Source organism: Heteronotia binoei, chromosome 2 (assembly GCF_032191835.1).
Source record: "Heteronotia binoei isolate CCM8104 ecotype False Entrance Well chromosome 2, APGP_CSIRO_Hbin_v1, whole genome shotgun sequence".
Classification (NCBI taxonomy): Eukaryota; Metazoa; Chordata; class Lepidosauria; order Squamata; family Gekkonidae; genus Heteronotia; species Heteronotia binoei.
Genome location: NC_083224.1, coordinates 2898661 through 2917775, shown reverse-complemented (window position 1 = coordinate 2917775; position 19115 = coordinate 2898661). Strand labels below are relative to the sequence as shown.

The 19115-nt window shown below is 50.1% G+C and overlaps 1 protein-coding gene across 1 annotated transcript in view; it reads right to left on the bottom strand.

Annotated features, from left to right (window-relative positions):
- VSTM2L (V-set and transmembrane domain containing 2 like) overlaps positions 1 to 19115 on the bottom strand; it is a 216861-nt gene that overhangs the window by 14668 nt on the left and 183078 nt on the right. Inside the window, exon 3 of the mRNA XM_060233171.1 lies at positions 16994 to 17044. Within this exon, the coding sequence (XP_060089154.1) occupies positions 16994 to 17044 (51 nt within the window). The remainder of the gene's footprint in view (positions 1 to 16993; positions 17045 to 19115) is intronic.

The following is a 19115-nucleotide window of genomic DNA, read 5'->3' as shown; positions in this document are numbered from 1 at the left end:
CCTGGCAATCCTACCTTGTACTTGAGACTGACCTTACCTTGCGTAGAACCACTTCCTTTTTTCAAACCAGTCAAGTCAAGTTAGCCTTTATTGGCATTACATATATATAAATCAGAGCAAATGAGTTAAAAAAGGTAAAATGGAACGGTTGCGTACGTGGACATCTGAGTAAGCGTAAACATAAATGGTTCGTGTGAGATCCCCTGGCTTGCCTTTAAAACGGAGGAAAGAAACTTAGCCACCTTCTCAGTGACACTAGATGAAGAATTGTTCAAGAGCCTATAAAGAACAATCAACCACGCTAACTTAAAGAGGATGTAAATACTTGTGACGAAGATCGGTATACGTGACAACGAAGAAGAATATTTTTAAAACTAGATGCCTTTAAAGAAAAAAAAAGTCTCTTGCTGGTGTCTTTTGCATCTCAAGATCGCGGGTGTCGCAGACATTTAAATAAAATTCTCCAAAGCCCAGCAAGCACTGCCGTGACCCAGAAATAGAACCCAAGAGGGAGAGATTTGCGCTGCAATGACAGGGGCAGGTTTGCTTCTTAAAGGTTGGGGTCGAGAGGAAGAGGAGGAAGAAGAAGATATTGCATTTATATCCCGCCCTATACTCTGAATCTCAGAGTCTCAGAGCGGCTCACAATCTCCTTTACCTCCCCTCCCCCCACAACAGACACCCTGTGAGGTAGATGAAGATATTGGATTTATATCCCGCCCTCCACTCCGAAGAGTCTCAGAGCGGCTCACAATCTCCTTTACCTCCCCCTCCCCCCACAACAGACACCCTGTGAGGTGGGTGGGGCTGAGAGAGCTCTCCCAGCAGCTGCCCTTTCAAGGACAACCTCTGCCAGAGCTATGGCCAACCTAAGGCCATTCCAGCAGCTGCAAGTAGAAGAAGAAGAAGATTTGCAGATTTATATCCCGCCCTTCTCTCTGAGTCAGAGACTCAGAGCGGCTTACAATCTCCTATATCTTCTTCCCCCACAACCAGACACCCTGTGAGGTGGTGGGGCTGAGAGGGCTCTCACAGCAGCTGCCCTTTCAAGGACAACTCCTAGGAAAGCTGTGGCTGACGCAAGGCCATTCCAGCAGGTGTAAGTGGAGGAGTGGGTTCTCCCAGATAAGAGTCCACGCACTTCACTGCTACATCAAACTGGCTCTGGAGGAGGAGGGAGAGCAGGAGGAGGGGTAGTCTATCCCACAAGAGTCCCCAAGATGGCACCCAGGGGCACCACAGCATCCATGGACCCCTTTCCTGGGGCTGCTCACCCAGTGTTCTTAGAAAAAGGGGTGGGGCCAGGTCGGGGTTTTGCCCAGCAAGGCTTCCGATTGGGCACTGGAGATTTGATTGGCTGTGCAGAGTTTTCATCAATGTCGCTTCGACAGCTGCCCCCGGCACAAGGATCTGCACGGTGGGGCTGGAGGTCGCCCATGGCGGCCGTTTTGTGGGTTGCGTCCATCCCCCTGGGGTCAGCATCCCAGCGGTGCCTTGAGGCTCAAAAAGGTTGGCGACCCCAATCTTCTTTATCAGGGCCTATAAATAGAACCCTTCATTTTCTCCCCTCTACAAGAAGGGTTGCCATTCATCCCTATGGGGAAAATTTAAAGTCCTTTGGATAGCGCTGTAACGACAGCGAAATCCCACGCCACGTTTGTGATGTTTGGGGGCCCAGTTTTCAGGGATTCTGCAAGGGGGAAATCATAGATCATAGAGTTGGAAGGGACCTCCAGGGTCATCTAGTCCAACCCCCTACACCAGGGGTCCCCAAACCCTGGTCTGTGGTCCAGTACCGGTCCGTGGCCTGTTAGCGACTGGGCTGTGAGTTGTAGAATTATTTCATTATATTACAATAATGTAGTAGTAATAAGAAGACATTAGATTTATGTCCTGCCCTCCACTCCGAATTTCAGAGTCTCAGAGCAGCTCACGATCTCCTTTACCTTCCTCTCCCATAACAGACACCCTGTGAGGTGGGTGGGGCTGAGAGAGCTCTCCCCCAGAAGCTGCCTTTTTATGGACAACTCTGCGAGAGCTCTGGCTGACCCAAGGCCATTCCAGCAGCTGCAAGTGGAGGAGTGGGGAATCAGACCCGGTTCTCCCAGATAAGAGAGCTCTGGCTGACCCAAGGCCATTCCAGCAGCTGCAAGTGGAGGAGTGGGGAATCAGACCCGGTTCTCCCAGATAAGAGAGCTCTGGCTGACCCAAGGCCATTCCAGCAGCTGCAAGTGGAGGAGTGGGGAATCAGACCCGGTTCTCCCAGATTAGAGTCTGCACACTTAACCACCATACCAAACACTATAGAAATAAAGTGCACAATTGTATCATCCTGAAACCATCACCCTGAAACCATCGTCCACAGAAAAACTGCCTTTCACAAAACCAGTCCCTGGTGCCAAAAAGGATGGGGACTCCTGCCCCACACAATGCAGGAAACTCACAAACACCTCCCTCTAATTCACACGGTCTTCATTGCTGTCAGATGGCCATCTAGCCTCTGTTGAAAAACCTCCAAGGAAGGAGAGCCCACCACCTCCCGAGGAGGAAGCCTGTTAGAATTATAGAAGTGTTGGAAGGGATCCCCAGGGTCATCTAGTCCAACCCCCTGCTCAATGCAGGAAACTCACAAACACCTCCCTCTAAATTCACAAGATCTTCATTGCTGTCAGATAAGAACATAAGAGAAGCCATGTTGGATCAGGCCAATGGCCTGTCCAGTCCAACACTCTGGGTCACACAGTGGCAATTTTTTTTATATATATATATATACACACATACTGTGGCTAATAGCCACTGATGGACCTTTGCTCCATATTTTTATCTAAACCCCTCTTGAAGGTGGCTATGCTTGTGGCTGCCACCTCCTCCTGTGGCAGTGAGAAACTCACAAACACCTCCCTCTAAATTCACACGATCTTCATTGCTGTCAGATGGCCATCTAGCCTCTGTTGAAAAACCTCCAAGGAAGGAGAGCCACCACCTCCCGAGGAGGAAGCCTGTTAGAATTATAGAAGTGTTGGAAGGGATCCCCAGGGTCATCTAGTCCAACCCCCTGCTCAATGCAGGAAACTCACAAACACCTCCCCCTAAATTCACAGGATCTTCATTGCTGTCAGATGGCCATCTAGCCTCTGTTGAAAAACCTCCAAGGAAGGAGAGCCCACCACCTCCCGAGGAGGAAGCCTGTTAGAATTATAGAAGTGTTGGAAGGGATCCCCAGGGTCATCTAGTCCAACCCCCTGCTCAATGCAGGAAACTCACAAACACCTCCCCCTAAATTCACAGGATCTTCATTGCTGTCAGATGGCCATCTAGCCTCTGCTTAAAAACCTCCAAGGAAGGAGAGCCCAGCACCTCCCGAGGTGTTCCACTGAGGAACTGCTTTAACGGAGAGGAGCAATACTCTTCTGGGTAGAGAATCCACCACGGTGCACATGCAGTATTGAAGAATACACACACACACAAATATCAGCAGGCGTTTAGCCGTTCTCTTTCACAGTATTGACCGCGGAGTCAATCAGATGGCTCGGAGGGTGAAACTGTGAAGAGAAACCTGTGACGTGGCAAATAAATGGAAGCCAAAGTCTTTGCAGGATCAATTCCACCTTGGGAGGCTTTGCAGACTGCAGATGCTCTACCTGGGAGATCCCCACAAGGGCACACTCTTAGCTAGGGTTGCCAACTGTGCCTTGGGAAATTCCTGGAGGTTGGGCAGTAATGGTTCAGCATGGCAGAGCTTGGTAGGGAAGCGGTAGGGTTGCCAATTCCCAGGTGGGGGCAGGGGATCCCCCGGTTTGGAGGCCATCCCCCTGCTTCAGGGTCATCAGAAAGCGGGGGGGGGGGAGAGGAATGTCTGCTGGGCATTCCATTATTCCCTATGGAGACCCATTCCCATAGGGTATAATGGAGAATTGATCCACGGGTATCTGGGGCTACCGGGGGCCCCCTGTTTTTTGAGGTAGAGGCACCAAAATTTCAGCATAGCATCCAGTGCTTCTCCTCAGAACACCCCCCAAGTTTCAAAAAGCTTGGACAAGGGGTTCCAATTCTATGAGCCCCAAAAGAAGGTGCCCCTATTCATTATTTGCAATGGAGGGAAGGCATTTAAAAGGTGTGCGGTCCCTTTAAATGTGATGGCCAGAACTCCCTTTGGAGTCCAGTTCTGCTTGGCACACTCTTGCTCCTGGATCCACCCCCAATGTCTCCTAGCTCCACCCTAAAGTCTCTAGGCTCCACCCCAATGTCCCCTGGCTCCACCTCAATGTCTCCTGGCTCCACCCCAAAGTCTCTTGGCTCCACCCCCAGTGTCTCCAGGCTCCACCCCAAAGTCTCTTGGCTCCACCCCAATGTTCCCTGGCTCCACCTCAATGTCTCCTGGCTCCACCCCAAAGTCTCTTGGCTCCACCCTAGTGTCTCCTGGTTCCACCCCAAAGTCTCTTGGCTCCACCCCCAAAGTCCCCAGATATTTCTTGAATTGGACCTGGCAATTCTAGAAAGGGAGTGCAATTATGGCCACGTGATTCCACAAGGGATGTGACCCCTCCAAAGTTGGGCTCTGCAGACTGTAGATCAGTTATAATCCCAGGAGAACTCCAGGGCCCTCCTGGAAATTGGTAACCACAGCTCTCACCCACTGGCGGGGGGGGGGGGATGGAAATCTATGCCTCACGAGCCTTATTAAACCGATGCTCTGTCACAGGCACGGCAATTAGGACAAAAGCTTTTAAAATATTATTCTATTTCTATCACGGGCAAAACCTTCTGCCATAATGAGCCAGAAGATAATTGAGAAAGGGACGTCCTCCCTTCTCCCCCCCTCCAAGAAGAAAAGCTGGAGTGCCGGAGAAAGGCAGGCCAAGGAAGGGGGGAGGAAGGGAGAGACAAGCCGTGGGAGTCCAAGAACATTTATTTTATTTAACTAATTAGCGCAGTGCCTCATTCCGTTCACGAGAGCCTAAACGGGTTTGGAATTCTAATCCGCTGGGCAAATGAGATTATGGCCTCCTTAGTGGAAACTTGCTCTTTAGACGGTGGGCAAAATCAAAAAAGATATTTGCTGGGCTGACAGGCGTGTCCTTGGCACTGCCACCCTCAGCGACAAAAGAGGGCAGATGCTCCTTGGGCAGATGGAAGGCTGGAATGAAGCCCTTGAGCCATAAGACACCTCACTGTCTTCTGGCTTTTTTCTCAGTGAGAGCCAGTCTGGTGTAGTGGTTAAGTCAGCAGAATCTTATCTGGGAGAACCGGGTTTGATTCCCCACTCCTCCACTTGCAGCTGCTGGAATGGTCTTGGGTCAGCCACAGCTCTCGCAGGAGTTGTCCTTGAAAAGGCAGCTTCTGCCAGAGCTCTCTCAACTTCACCCACTACACAGGGTGTCTCTTGTGGGGGAGGAAGGGAAAGGAGATTGTAGGCTGCTCTGTCCTTGAAAGGGCAGCTTCTGGGAGAGCCCTCTCAGCCCCACTCACCTCACAGGGTGTCTGTTGAGGGAGAGAAAGGGAAAGGAGATTGTAGGCCACTCTGAGACTCTGTCCTTGAAAGGGCAGCTGCTGGGAGAGCCCTCTCTGCCCCACCCACCTCACAGGGTGTCTGTTGAGGGAGAGAAAGGGAAAGGAGATTGCAGGCCGCTCTGAGACTCTGTCCTTGAAAGGGCAGCTGCTGGGAGAGCCCTCTCAGCCCCACTCACCTCACAGGGTGTCTGTTGAGGGAGAGAAAAGGAAAGGAGATTGTAGGCCGCTCTGAGACTCTGTCCTTGAAAGGGCAGCTGCTGGGAGAGCCCTCTCAGCCCCACCCACCTCACAGGGTGTCTGTTGTGGGGGAGGAAGATAAAGGAGATTGTGAGCCGCTCTGAGATTCAGATTGGAGGGCGGGATATAAATCCAATATCATCGTCATCATCATCAACAGTGCTGAAAGACACCCTGGGAGAGAATCCTGCAGCCGCCTCAGTCCTTGCACCGAAATCTGGGGCGTCCCCCGCATTTCCCTCCATAAAAAGGCCTTTGGAATGGTATTAATGTGGCCCCATGGAGACAAATTCTGGTTTGCAAAATGCTTGGAGACGGGGTTGCCAAGTCTCCTACAACCCTCTGGTATAGGGATGCCAATCCCCAGGTGGGAGCAGGGGATTGCCCGGTTTGGAGGCTCCCCCCCCCCAACTTCAGGGTCATCAGAAAGCGGGGGAGGGGAGGAAAATCTCTGCTAGGAACTCTATTATTCCCAAAGGAGACTTATTTCCATAGGAAATGATGGAGAACTGTTCCACGGGCATCTGGGGCTCTGTGTGGGGGGCTGTTATTTGAGATAGAGGCAACAAATTTTCAATATAGCATCCAGTGCCTCCCCCCAAAATACTCTCCAAGTTTCAAAAAGATTGGACCAGGGGGTCCCAATTCTGTGAACCCCCAAAGAAGGTGCCCCCATCCTTCATTATTTCCTATGGAAGGAAGGCACTTAAAAGGTGTGCAGTGGTCCCTTTCAACGTGATGTCCAGGACTCCCTTTGGAGTTCAATTATGCTTGTCTCAACCTTGCTCCTGGCTCCACCCCCAATGTCTCCTGGCTCCACCCCCAACGTCTTCTGGCTCCACCCTCAAAGTCCCCAGATATTTCTTGAATTGGACTTGGCAACCCTACTCCGGTACCATAGAGCAGGCGTGGCCAAGGTAGCTCTCCAGATTTTTTTTTGCCTACAGCTCCCATCAGCCCCAGCCAGCATGGCCAATGTTTGGGGCTGATGGGAGTTGTAGGCAAAAAAACATCTGGAGAGCTACCGTTGGCCACCCCTGCCATAAGAACATAAGAGAAGCCATGTTGGATCAAGCCAATGGCCAATCCAGTCCAACATTCCGTGTCACACAGTGGCCGAATACAAACACACACACACACACACTGTGGCTAATAGCCACTGTTGGACCTCTGCTCCATATTTTTATCTAACCCCCTCTTGAAGCTGTCTATGCTTGTAGCCTCCACCACCTCCTGAGGCAGTGAATTCCACATGTTAATCACCCTTTGGGTGAAGGACTTCCTTTTATCCGTTTTAACCTGACTGCTCAGCAATTTCATCGAATGCCCACGAGTTCTTGTATTGTGAGAAAGGGAGAAAAAGACTTCTTTCTCTACTTTCTCCATCCCATGCATAATCTTGTAAACCTCTATCATGTCACCCCGCAGTCGACGTTTCTCCCCATCCCCATCCCCCCCCACCCCCACCACATCTTGATGTGAAACGGTCAGGCTGGGCAACATAGGATTATGGTATATTTTCTGAGTGCTGTTGAGTTGTCTGTTTATAAAATGTTTTTTATTGTTTTATCATATGTTGTACTACACCCTGAGCGCTATGGGGAATGGGCGGACTAGAAATATACTAAAATATAATAAATAAAATTATATATATATATATATATATATACGGTACCAGTTGGAGGCTTTCCCTTCCTCTTTGTGCCTTTTCACTTTGGCGCTTCCTTTCAGTGGGATCCGAGACATTTCCAAATGTCAGAAGAGTACCGCAATTCACCTGTACGGAATGCACAACCCTCTGATTGTGACCCTCTGCTGCCTGGGAAGGGGGAGACCCACAAAACCAGAGCTGGGAGGGAAGGCCATAAATGCTCGGGTTTCCAGGGACTTTGCCAGCCAGAAAATGGAATGAATACTCATTTGACTAAGCAGCTGCACTGGGATTCCAATTAACAAGTAACTTTTCTGTATGGCTCGAGAAGCCGCGACGCGTTGAATTTCTGAAAAAGGAAGGTACGACGCCAAAACTGGTTACTTTCACTGGATTCCTCTGATTGGATTTTTTTGGCTTCACGCCTTTGGCTTCTTTGAAGATATTAACGGAAGGCTGTGTCTTGGATTTAATCAACAGAACCTCTCTTGGAAATATGGACCATCTTCAAGTCCTTGAAGAGCTGTCCTATAGAAGATGGTGTGGAATTATTTTCTGTGGCCCCGGAAGGTAGGACCAGAACCAGTGGGTTGAAATTAAAGCAAAAGAGTTAATTAAATCAAAGGAAGAACTTCCTGACCGTTAGAGCAGTTCCCCAGTGGAACAGGCTTCCTCGGGAGGTGGTGTGCTCTCCTTCCTTAGAGGTTTTTCAACAGAGGCTAGATGGCCCTCTGACAGCGATGAAGATCCTGTGAATTTAGGGGGGAGGTGTTTGTGAGTTTCCTGCATTGTGCAGGGGGTTGGACTAGAGGACCCTGGAGGTAGGTCCCTTCCAACTCTAGTATTCTATGACTTTCTTATTTCAGTTTAAGTGACTCGTGCCTGATTATTGTATGACATTGTAAGTTTCTACTTTATTAATAATAAGATACTTTGCATAGTGGCTGCACAGTTTGTTCTACTTTTTGCCAGGTTTCCAGGCTGCCCAAAGATCTCCTGGGATTATAACTGATCTCCAGGCAGCAGACCTCAGTTCCCCTGGGGAAAATGTCAAGCATGTTGAAATTCCATTGACAATTGATTGTTTTAGGGTCCTGCCTAAATAGGGTTGCCAATCCCCAGGTGGGGGCAGGAGATCTCCCGGTTTGGAGACCTTCCCCCCGCTTCAGGGTCGTCAGAAAGCGGGGGGAGGGGAGGGAAAAGTCTGCTGGGAACTCTATTATTCCCTATGGAGATTTATTCCCATAGAAAATCATGGAGAATTGATCTGTGGATATCTGGGGCTCTGGGGGGGGCTGTTTTTGGGGGTAGAGGCACCAAATTTTCAGTATAGCATCTAGTGCCTCTCCCCAAAATATCCCCCAAGTTTCAAAAAGATTGGATCAGGGACTCCAATTCTATGAGCCCCAAAAGAAGGTGCCCCTATCCTTCATTATTTCCTACGGAAGGAAGGCATTGAAAAGGTGTGCCGTCCCTTTAAATGTGATGGCCAGAACTTCCTTTGAAGTTCAATTATGCTTGTCACAGCCTTGATCTTGGCTCCACCCCTAATGTCTCCTGGCTCCGCCCCCAAAGTCTCCTGGCTCCACCCCCAAAGCCCCCAGATATTTCTTGAATTGGACTTGGCAACCCTATGCCTAAACCTGGTCTGTGAAGTATCATGGAGGATCCAACTTTGCTAGCTTGTTATTCTTTCCCTTCCCCCCGTCTTGCTTTATGGCTTATAATTAGAAATAGTGTGAACTAAAACCAAGTAATCAGCACCTTCCCATACATTCCTGTAAGGGAGTACTAGCCATCCGGGGAAAGCAAGGACGCAGTCCTGATAACACTATGGGAACGTAGACATTTATGATAGTTTATGTGTGAGTGCTACCCCGCACCCCCATCCCTTGGAATCCTTTTGAAGTAAGCCTTAAAAGTATTGTATCAACGTATTGGCAGCATTACTCTCAAGAACCTGTTACACAGAAAGTATCGGTATCTCAATAAACGTAGTCTTTGTATCAACTTCGACTCCTCATTGAACCCACATGCTTGCCAGAAAACAGCTAGTTTGAAAGGTAGACTCTACGGTAGGGGTGGCCAACGGTAGCTCTCCAGATGTTTTTTGCCTACAACTCCCATTAGCCCCAGGCAGCATGGCCAATGGCTAGAGCTGATGGGATTTGTAGGCAAAAAACATCTGGAGAGCTACCGTTGGCCACCCCTGCTCTATGGCATTAGACTGTGCTGAGATCTCTCCTGTCCTCTGCCCAAACCATGCCCTCCAAGGCCTGTAGCTATGTGGGTGGGCAGGAGGGGCCAGGCCACTCTATTTAACACCCCCTCCCTCTGTAGGGCCCCTCTGTTAGACCCGAGGAAGAGAGAATGCAAGAGAGAGAGATAAAAACAGCGAGCGAGAGAGAGAGAGACAGAGATAGAGACAGAGTGACTGCAAGAGGGAGAGCGAAAGAGCAGCAGAGAGAGAGAGTAACTGTGAAAGAGGGGCAGCAAGCCAGAGCGGCAGAGTGAGAGAGAGAGAGAGCAACAGCAATGGAGAGAGCAAAAGAGCGGCAGAGAGAGAGAGAGAGCGACAGCGAGGGGGAGAGGGGGATAGAGAGAGAGCACAACTGCGAGAGAGAGAGAGAGAGAGCGTGCCTGGAGCCCTGATCAGAAATGAAGAGTCCACAGGAGAGAAGACACACTGTAAAACAGGGGTGGGGAACCTTTTTTCTGCCAAGGGCCATATGGATATTTATAACATCATTCGTGGGCTATAAAAAATTATTAATTTAAAAAACAGTGATTCAGGCCAGCAAAGTTAATGCAAATAATTGTTTTTTCTATTTGAAGTCATGTGGGGAGAGCCTAATCTGGCGCGCGCGCACACACACACACACACACATGGCCTGTTGCCCTAGGCAAATGCATAGGTCCAGGGCTTTTTAGTAGAAAAAGCCCAGCAGGAACTCAGTAGCATATTAGACCACATCCCCTAATATTAGCATATTAGGCCACACACTCATTAGCATATTAGGCCACACCCTCTGGGATAATCAAGTGCAAAATGAACGGTGGCAGTAACTTTTCCAGGCCCTGCAGCAATTCTGGCAGACCGGCCAGGCCCCAGGGAGGCTGCCGCACAGTACAGCTGGGCCCTGTGATCCCTGCCTGGCCCTGGGGAGGCTGCTGCGGCTGGGCCCCACGATCCTGGGGCCCACGATCCTTGCTGGTCAGCCAGGCCCCAGGGAGGCTGCCGCATGGCTCGGTTCGGCCCTGCAATCCCTGAGGGTCACACCCTGTGACGGAACCGGCCCGATTCTGCCTTCAGACCCGGTCCCGTCAACTCCCTCTTGAGTCGCCAACTCCTGGAGGGAGCTATTTCTCCTCTTGCCACTTGGGCTCGCTGCCACCACCTGCTCAGTCTAGGGGTTCAGATTGAGAGGAACAGGACTCCCAATCCCCCTCTCCAGCTATGAGGCCAGGCCTCAAGGTCCTCTGCCACCCTGTACTTGGGTATCACAGAGACCTCAGCACTTCTTTGGGGAACCCCTGGAGGACTGGCACCTTATCCAACTGCATGCGTTCCCCCTTCCCCGGGGCCCCCGTCTTAAAGCAGCGTGGTCTAAGGCGGTTGGGGATCTATGTGGTACAGAGTTTGACTGCCAGCATTCAAAACAGAAAAAATAATATTTATTTACAAGAGAAAAAGAAAGGGAAAGAAAAACAAAACAAAAACAGTTGCATATAAAAAGTTAGCACAGCACAGCACCCGCACAGCAAACAGCATGACAAAGGAAAGGTGTTATAAACGCATCCTACTGTCCCTGGTCTAAACTTGCCCCGCCTTGGGAATGACTTACTTGGTTTGACTGCCTGGGGGCCTCACAGGCAGGAGCCCCCATGCTCACCACATGCTTCCTTGAGCGCCAGTTGCAAACTGCCTTCTCTTCCTGCTAACTCCAATACAAAGAACAAAAGAACTTCCTGCCTCTCTAGGAGACTTTCCCCCTAGAGTTGTTGGTTTGGCTCTGGAAGGGAGGGGGGGTTGGAGGGAGGCTAGGCCAAAGCCTGCTTAGGAGTTTCATGTTTCCCTCCCACCTAAGATGGCGTTTCTCCACACACCCCGTTATCCCAGATCAGAGTCCGCACACTTAACCACTACACCAAACTGGCTCTCCATTTCCCTCCCTCTCCCCGCTTTCCGATGACCCCGAAGTGGGGGGGAGGGCCTCCAAACTGGGGGAATCCCCTGCCCCCACCTGGGGATTGGCAACCCTGCTCCCAGATCTCCAGGAATTTCTCAACCGGGACCTGGCAACCCTGGCAAAGAGACCTCCAGCAGGCGGGACAGCAGCTCAGTCCAGGAAGCCTCACCGAGAGAGAGAGTTTTACGGTGGGTTTCCTGACCTGAGACAGGTCCATCCGTCAGCATAACTGGACGTCAGCGGAAGAGCGGAAGACCTTGGCCCCAACGATTTATTTCTCGCCCTGTCCTTGCGCTGGCAAGGGACGGGGCTGCAATTTATCAGTGGGCCGCAGGAGGTAAAAAGTAGCCCTGGGCCAGCAGGCCCCAAAGGCTCCCCTCTGGGATATTCAAAATCCCCACGGTGTTCCTGCCGTTATAAATGCAGGCTTGTCGAGCAAGGAGCAAAACCTAAATGGGAGCCGCGGCCTTTGTGAGAAGCCTCTCTTCTCGTTTCAGAAAGGAAAGAAACGAGTGCAAAACGGCGGGGGGGGAGCTTGCGCTCGACTCAAGGAAAGCCACTTTGGCACGCTTCTGGAGCAAAGCACTCTGGGATGCCACTCAAGAACAAGCGGACTGGCTTTCAGGAGCTACAAGTAACACCCAAAAAAGATGCTTTCTGCTCAGGGCTTTTTTGTAGAAAAGGCCCAGCAGGAGCTCATTTGCGTATCAGGCCACACCCCCTGACATCACCATTGTTTCGCACAGGGCTTTTTTTGTAGAAAAGGCCCAGTAGGAATTCATTTGCATATCAGGCCACACCCCCTCACCTCACCATTGTTTTGCACAGGGCTTTTTTTGTAGAAAAGGCCCAGCAGGAACTGATTTGCATATCAGGCCACACCCCCTGACATCACCATTGTTCCGCACAGGGCTTTTTTGTAGAAAAGGCCCAGCAGGAGCTCATTTGTGTATCAGGCCACACCCCCTCACATCACCATTGTTTCACACAGGGCTTTTTTTGTAGAAAAGGCCCAGCAGGAACTGATTTGCATATCAGGCCACACCCCCTGACATCACCATTGTTCTGCGCAGGGCTTTTTTGTAGAAAAGGCCCAGCAGGAGCTCATTTGCGTATCAGGCCACACCCCTGACATCACCATTGTTCCGCACAAGGCTTTTTTTGCAGAAAAGGCCCAGCAGGAACTCATTTGCATATCAGGCCACACCCCCTGATGCCAAGCCAGCCGGAACGGCGTTCCTGCTCAAGAAAAAGCCTGCTTCTGCTGACTCAGACCTCCTTGGTCCATCGAAGTCCGTATTGTCTACTTGATCTGGCAGCCGCTCTCCAGGGTCTCCGGCAGAGAAAGGTCTTCCCCATCACCTCCTGCCTGCTTCTTGCAACTGGAGATGCTGCTGGGGATTGAACCTGGGACACTGCTTTGAGGTGCGGCAAGCAGAACAGTACACAGTTTCCTAAGTGAGGCCGCCCCATAGATTTCTCCAGGGGCATTATGATACTGGCTGATTTGTTTTCAGTCCCCATCTTGGTGTCCTCCAGGGGCTTTCCCCTTCTCTGTCCACTTCTGGATCTGACTCAGAATCATAGAATCATAAACCGTTTTCCCACACGGCTTACATCGGAGTGACGTCCCTCTTCACCGCGCAGCGCCTGCTCGGTTTTCCCACCTTCTGCTCCGCAGAAGCAGGAAGTGCCGGGACTTTTGCTAAATCGCTAAAACCCAGTTTACGTTAGCGACGCAAAAGCCGCGGCTCTTCCCGCTTCTGCGGAGCAGAAGGTGGGAAATCCGAGCAGACGCTGCGTGGTGAAGAGGGACGTCACTCCGATGTAAGCCGTGTGGGAAAAAGGTAACAGAGTTGGAAGGGACCTCCAGGGTCATCTAGTCCAACCCCCTGCACAATGCAGGGAACTCGCAAATACTCCCCCCACCCCCACCACCCAAGTCCACAGCATCAGCATTGCTGTCAGATGGCCATCCAGCCTCTGGATTCGCTGCCAGAGGAGGTGGTGGCAGCTACAAGCATAGCCAGCTTCAAGCGGGATAAACATCTGGAGCAGAGGTCCATCAGTGGTTATTAGCAACAGCATATTGTTGACAAGGCTGAAGCTGGTTCCTTATTCACAGATCCTTATTCATTCCTTATTCGTTTGTTCAACCAAAAACACTGAAGAGAGTTTGAAAGCTCTGAACCTCAAAATAAGGTCTGGAGCCCCCTATATCATACACCCCCTTCTTCAGGGGACTCTGCCCTTCGAGAAGACATGTGCGGCTTCATGGTCCAATGAGCGGTTCTCGTGCCAGCTGCTCCAAAACAAGGTGCCCCCAGGACACAAAAATAGACAGACGCTGGAGACAGGCTGTACCCCAAAACAATGTTTGGACCACCCCAACTGACACATCCCCACACTCAGGGCACTGTCCTCTTCAAGAAGACATGCATACATTTGTTCCGGCGCCAAAAGCTTAGTTACCCACAGTGTATTGTTGGAACTCTGTCTGGGACAAGTGATGCTCTGTATTCTTGGTGCTTGGGTGGGAGGGGCAACAGTGGAAGGGCTTCTAGTATCCTGGCCCCACTGGTGGACCTCCTGAGGGTGCCTGGTTTTTTTGGCCACTGCGTGACACAGAGTGTTGGACTGGATGGGCCACTGGCCTGATCCAACAGGGCTTCTCTCATGTTCTTATGTGACACAGAGTGTCGGACTGGAGGGGCCATTGGCCTGATCCAACAGGGCTTCTCTTATGTTCTTATGTGACACAGAGGGTTGGACTGGATGGGCCACTGGCCTGATCCAACAGGGCTTCTCTCATGTTCTTATGTGACACAGAGTGTCGGACTGGAGGGGCCATTGGCCTGATCCAACAGGGCTTCTCTTATGTTCTTATGTGACACAGAGTGTTGGACTGGAGGGGCCATTGGCCTGATCCAACATGGCTCCTCTTATGTTCTTATGTGACACAGAGTGTTGGACTGGATGGGCCACTGGCCTGATCCAACAGGGCTTCTCTTATGTTCTTATGTGACACAGAGTGTTGGACTGGAGGAGCCATTGGCCTGATCCAACATGGCTTCTCTCATGTTCTTACGTGACAGAGAGTGTCGGACTGGATGGGCCATTGGCCTGATACAACAGGGCTTCTTTTATGTTCTTATGTGACACAGAGTGTCGGACTGGATGAGCCATTGGCGTGATCCAACAGGGCTTCTCTTATGTTCTTATGTGACAGAGTGTTGGCTTGGAGGGGCCACTGGCCTGACCCAACAGGGCTTCTCTTATGTTCTTATGTGACACAGAGTGGTGGACTGGAGGGGCCACTGGCCTGATCCAACAGGGCTTCTCTTATGTTCTTATGTGACACAGAGTGTGGGACTGGAGGAGCCATTGGCCTGATCCAACAGGGCTTCTCTCATGTTCTTATGTGACACAGAGTGTTGGACTGGATGGGCCATTGGCCTGATCCAACAGGGCTTTTCTTCTGTTCTTATGTGACACAGAGTGTTGGACTGGAGGAGCCATTGGCCTGATCCAACATGGCTTCTCTCATGTTCTTACGTGACAGAGAGTGTCGGACTGGATGGGCCATTGGCCTGATCCAACAGGGCTTCTCTTATGTTCTTATGTGACACAGAGTGTTGGACTGGAGGGGCCATTGGCCTGATCCAACAGGGCTTTTCTTCTGTTCTTATGTGACACAGAGTGTTGGACTGGAGGAGCCATTGGCCTGATCCAACAGGGCTTCTCTCATGTTCTTATGTGACACAGAGTGTCGGACTGGATGGGCCATTGGCCTGATCCAACAGGGCTTTTCTTCTGTTCTTATGTGACACAGAGTGTTGTACTGGAGGGGCCATTGGCCTGATCCAACAGGGCTTCTGTTATGTTCTTATAGATCCAAATAGACAGCCGTGTTGGTCTGAAGTAGTAGAACAAGATAGGAGCCAATTGCACCTTTAAGACCAACTTAGTTTTATTCAGAATGTAAGCTTTCGTTGCATGCACACTTCAAGAACAGAACGGAGAGAGAAATTGCTGAATTGCAAATTATTATGTAACTTGGAACAAACACCTCCCCAGGACTGAACAGGGATATTGGCTTTTTATCTCATTACAGATGCTAAAACCCACTCTCAGAACTTCAAGAACAGAACGGAGAGGGGAATTGCTGAATTACAAACTATTAGGAAACTTGGAACAAACACCTCCCCAGGACTGAACAGAGATGTTTTTTTTTTTTTTTAAATCTCATTACATACGCTAAACCCACTTTCACCAAGTATGGTGATATATCCACAGTATTCCAAATGTATTCCTCTTTTTAGGAGAGTGTATCAGAATAATGCTTTTGTATTGACATACTCAAACTAGGGATATTGGCTGTTTATCTCACGACATATATTAAACCCATCTTCTACTATATTTTAATGCATCTTTCCCCTAATGGCAAACTAGAAAGATGTATATCTTTATGTTACATGTTAAAATGTAAATTAGTTGGACAGGAAAAAACTTCTGGGAAAGAAATGCCTTCTTTTTGACTCAGGTTTTTTTTAGCAACAGACTAATTAACAGGCATTCTCACATTCTGACATGTTACTGTTTTATGGTTTCCCACGCTAATTCAACCAAGATCAAAGGTTTTATGAATTTGTTAATTTTACTATTCTGCTCTTGGTTTTTAACTATTTGCCACTTGGCATTCCAACCCCCCCCCCCCGCCCCCCAGAAATATGTGGCTCTGCTTACTGTACCTCATTCCTCGTCTGAAAAAGCGTGTGTGCACACGAAAGCTGACGTTCTGAATAAAACTAAGTTGGTCTTAAAGGTGCAATCGACTCCTATTTTGTTCTTATGTTCTTAAGGGATGGTGGCTCGGTGGTAGAGCATCTGCTTGGTAAGCAGAAGGTCCCAGGTTCAATCCCCGGCATCTCCAACTAAAAAAAGGGTCCAGGCAAGTAGGCGTGAAAAACCTCAGCTTGAGACCCTGGAGAGCCGCTGCCGGTCTGAGTAGACAAGACGGACTTTGATGGACCGAGGGTCTGATTCAGTATAAGGCAGCTTCATATATTTATAAGCCCCTGCACAATGCAGGAAATTCACAAATACAGCCCTCGCCTCCTAAATTCATATGGTCAGCATTGCTGTCAGATGGCCATCTAGCCTCTGTTTAAGAGGAAGAGGCTCCCTGGATCTTAGCCCCCTGAAAAGGAGAGGCTCACGTTTCCTTGATGCAATTGTTACCCCATGAAAGCCTGGAGTTCTAGCTCAGAACTTACAAAGCCCCTGGCTCCGCACTTTCCTCCTTGCCTCCTTTGCAAAGCCCCGGTCCGACCGGAGCAGAAGAAAGCTGCAGCTGTGCCCTTGATTTAAAATCTTCCCAAGAAGTCATTACAGAAAAACTCACGCTTATTTTTGTTGCGTCCTTCCCAGCTTCTTCCTGTGGAGATGCTTTTAGCTGTCGGGAATAGAAGGGGAAGCGGAGGGAGGGAAAGAGAGAGGGAAGAACCCATTAGTTCAGCTCGGAGAAGAAGGGAAAAGGGGGCGAGAAACCCCATCAAACTAATTCACACCTCAGCCTTTAATGCAGTCTTCAAAGGCAGAAGGGAGCTGGGAAGGGAAAGGGAATTTATGGGGAGGGAGGGAAGAGATTTAGGGAGGCGAGAGCGTCAAGCTATGAAAACAGTGCCAGGGGAGGACTTTCAAGAGGCAGGTTGTGCGCGCAGGGGAATGACAAAAATGGCTTAAGGGGAAAAGAAATTGTTCCTCTGCGCTTGTGGAGTCCAATGCCTTCTACTAACACGCAGCGTGTGAATAGCAGATTTCAAGTCTTTTAACAGAATCTCACGCCACTCGAGTAACCCTACCTAGACAGGCCAATTTATAAGCTCCGTATTGCCAATGGAAGGCACAGAAGGCCCTAAAGACAATAGCCCAGTCCTGCAGAGGAAGAAGAAGAAGAAGAAGAAGAAGAAGAAGAAGAAGAAGAAGAAGAAGAAGAAGAAGAAGAAGAAGAAGAAGAAGAAGAAGAAGAAGAAGAAGATATTGGATTTATATCCCGCCCTCCACTCCGAATCTCAGAGTGGCTCACAATCTCCTTTCAATTCCTCCCCCACAAAGGACACCCTGTGAGGTGGGTGGGGCTGGAGAGAGCTCTCCCAGAAGCTGCCCTTTCAAGGACAACCTTTGCCAGAGCTATGGCTGACCCAAGGCCATGCTAGCAGGTGCAAGTGGAGAAGTGGGAATCAAACCCAGTTCTCTCAGATAAGAGTCCTTGCACCGAAGAAGAAGAAGATATTGGATTTATATCCCGCCCTATACTCTGAATCTCAGAGTCTCAGAGCGGCTCACAATCTCCTTTATCTTCCTCCCCTGCCAACAGACACCCTGTGAGGTGGGTGGGGCTGAGAGAGCTCTCCCAGAAGCTGCCCTTTCAAGGACAACCTCTGCCAGAGCTATGGCTGACCCAAGGCCATTCCAGCAGGTGCAAGTGGAGGAGTAGGGAATCAAACCCGGTTCTCCCAGATAAGAGTCCGTGCACTTAAGAGAGCCAGTTTGGTGTAGTGGTAAAGTGTGTGCACTCTTATCCGGGAGAACCGGGTTAGATTCCCCACTCCTCCACTTGCAGCTGCTGGAATGGCCTTGGGTTAGCCACAGCTCTCGCAGGAGTTGTCCTTGAAAGGGCAGCTGCTGTAAAAACTCTCTCAGCCCCACCCTCCTCACAGGGTGTCTGTTGTGGGGGGAGAAGATAAAGGCGATTGTGAGCCACTCTGAGTCTCTGATTCAGAAAGAAGGGTGGGGTATAAATCTGCAATTCTTCTTAACCAGTACACCAAACTGGCTCTTTCTCACCCCCTTTCCCTTCTTCTCGGACAATAGTAAGCTGCAGTACTGCAGTCCAAGCTCTGCTCACAACCTGAGCTCAATCCCGGCGGAAGCTGGGTTCAGATAGCCGGCTCAAGATCAACTCAGCCTTCCATCCTTCCGAGGTCGGTAAAATGAGTACCCAGCTTGCTGGGGTGGGGGGAGGGGGAGTGTAGATGACTGGGGAAGGCACTGGCAAACCACCCTGTCAAAAGGCCCTGATGCGTTTCATCTAACCACTGGGGAATTCCTTTGCACAAAGCAAGACAATTTTATGTAGGAGGTTTTCCTGTTGGATCAGGCCCCCGGCCTGGGTCAGGGGATGCAGTCAGTCTTCTGCTTAAGCTGGGGGGGGGGGGCTGAGCCTCTCTCTGTGCACCCCCTCCCCTTGTTCCCAACACCCTTCAGTATTGATGCATAGTGTGTGTGTGTGGGGGGCATCCATGCCGATAGGGACATGAGCTCCCGTTCCTATGCGCTGGCCCATATCACAAGGGTTTTTAGTATAAATCTCAGTCTTTGGGCCTCAAGATGCAGATAGTTCCCTGTGCAGATCTTTGCATCTTGCAACCGCACAAGAATGCTATTGAGGAAGACTCAGCATGGGTTCTGCAAGGGAAGATCTTGCCTTACTAACCTGTTGCATTTCTTTGAGGGGGTGAACA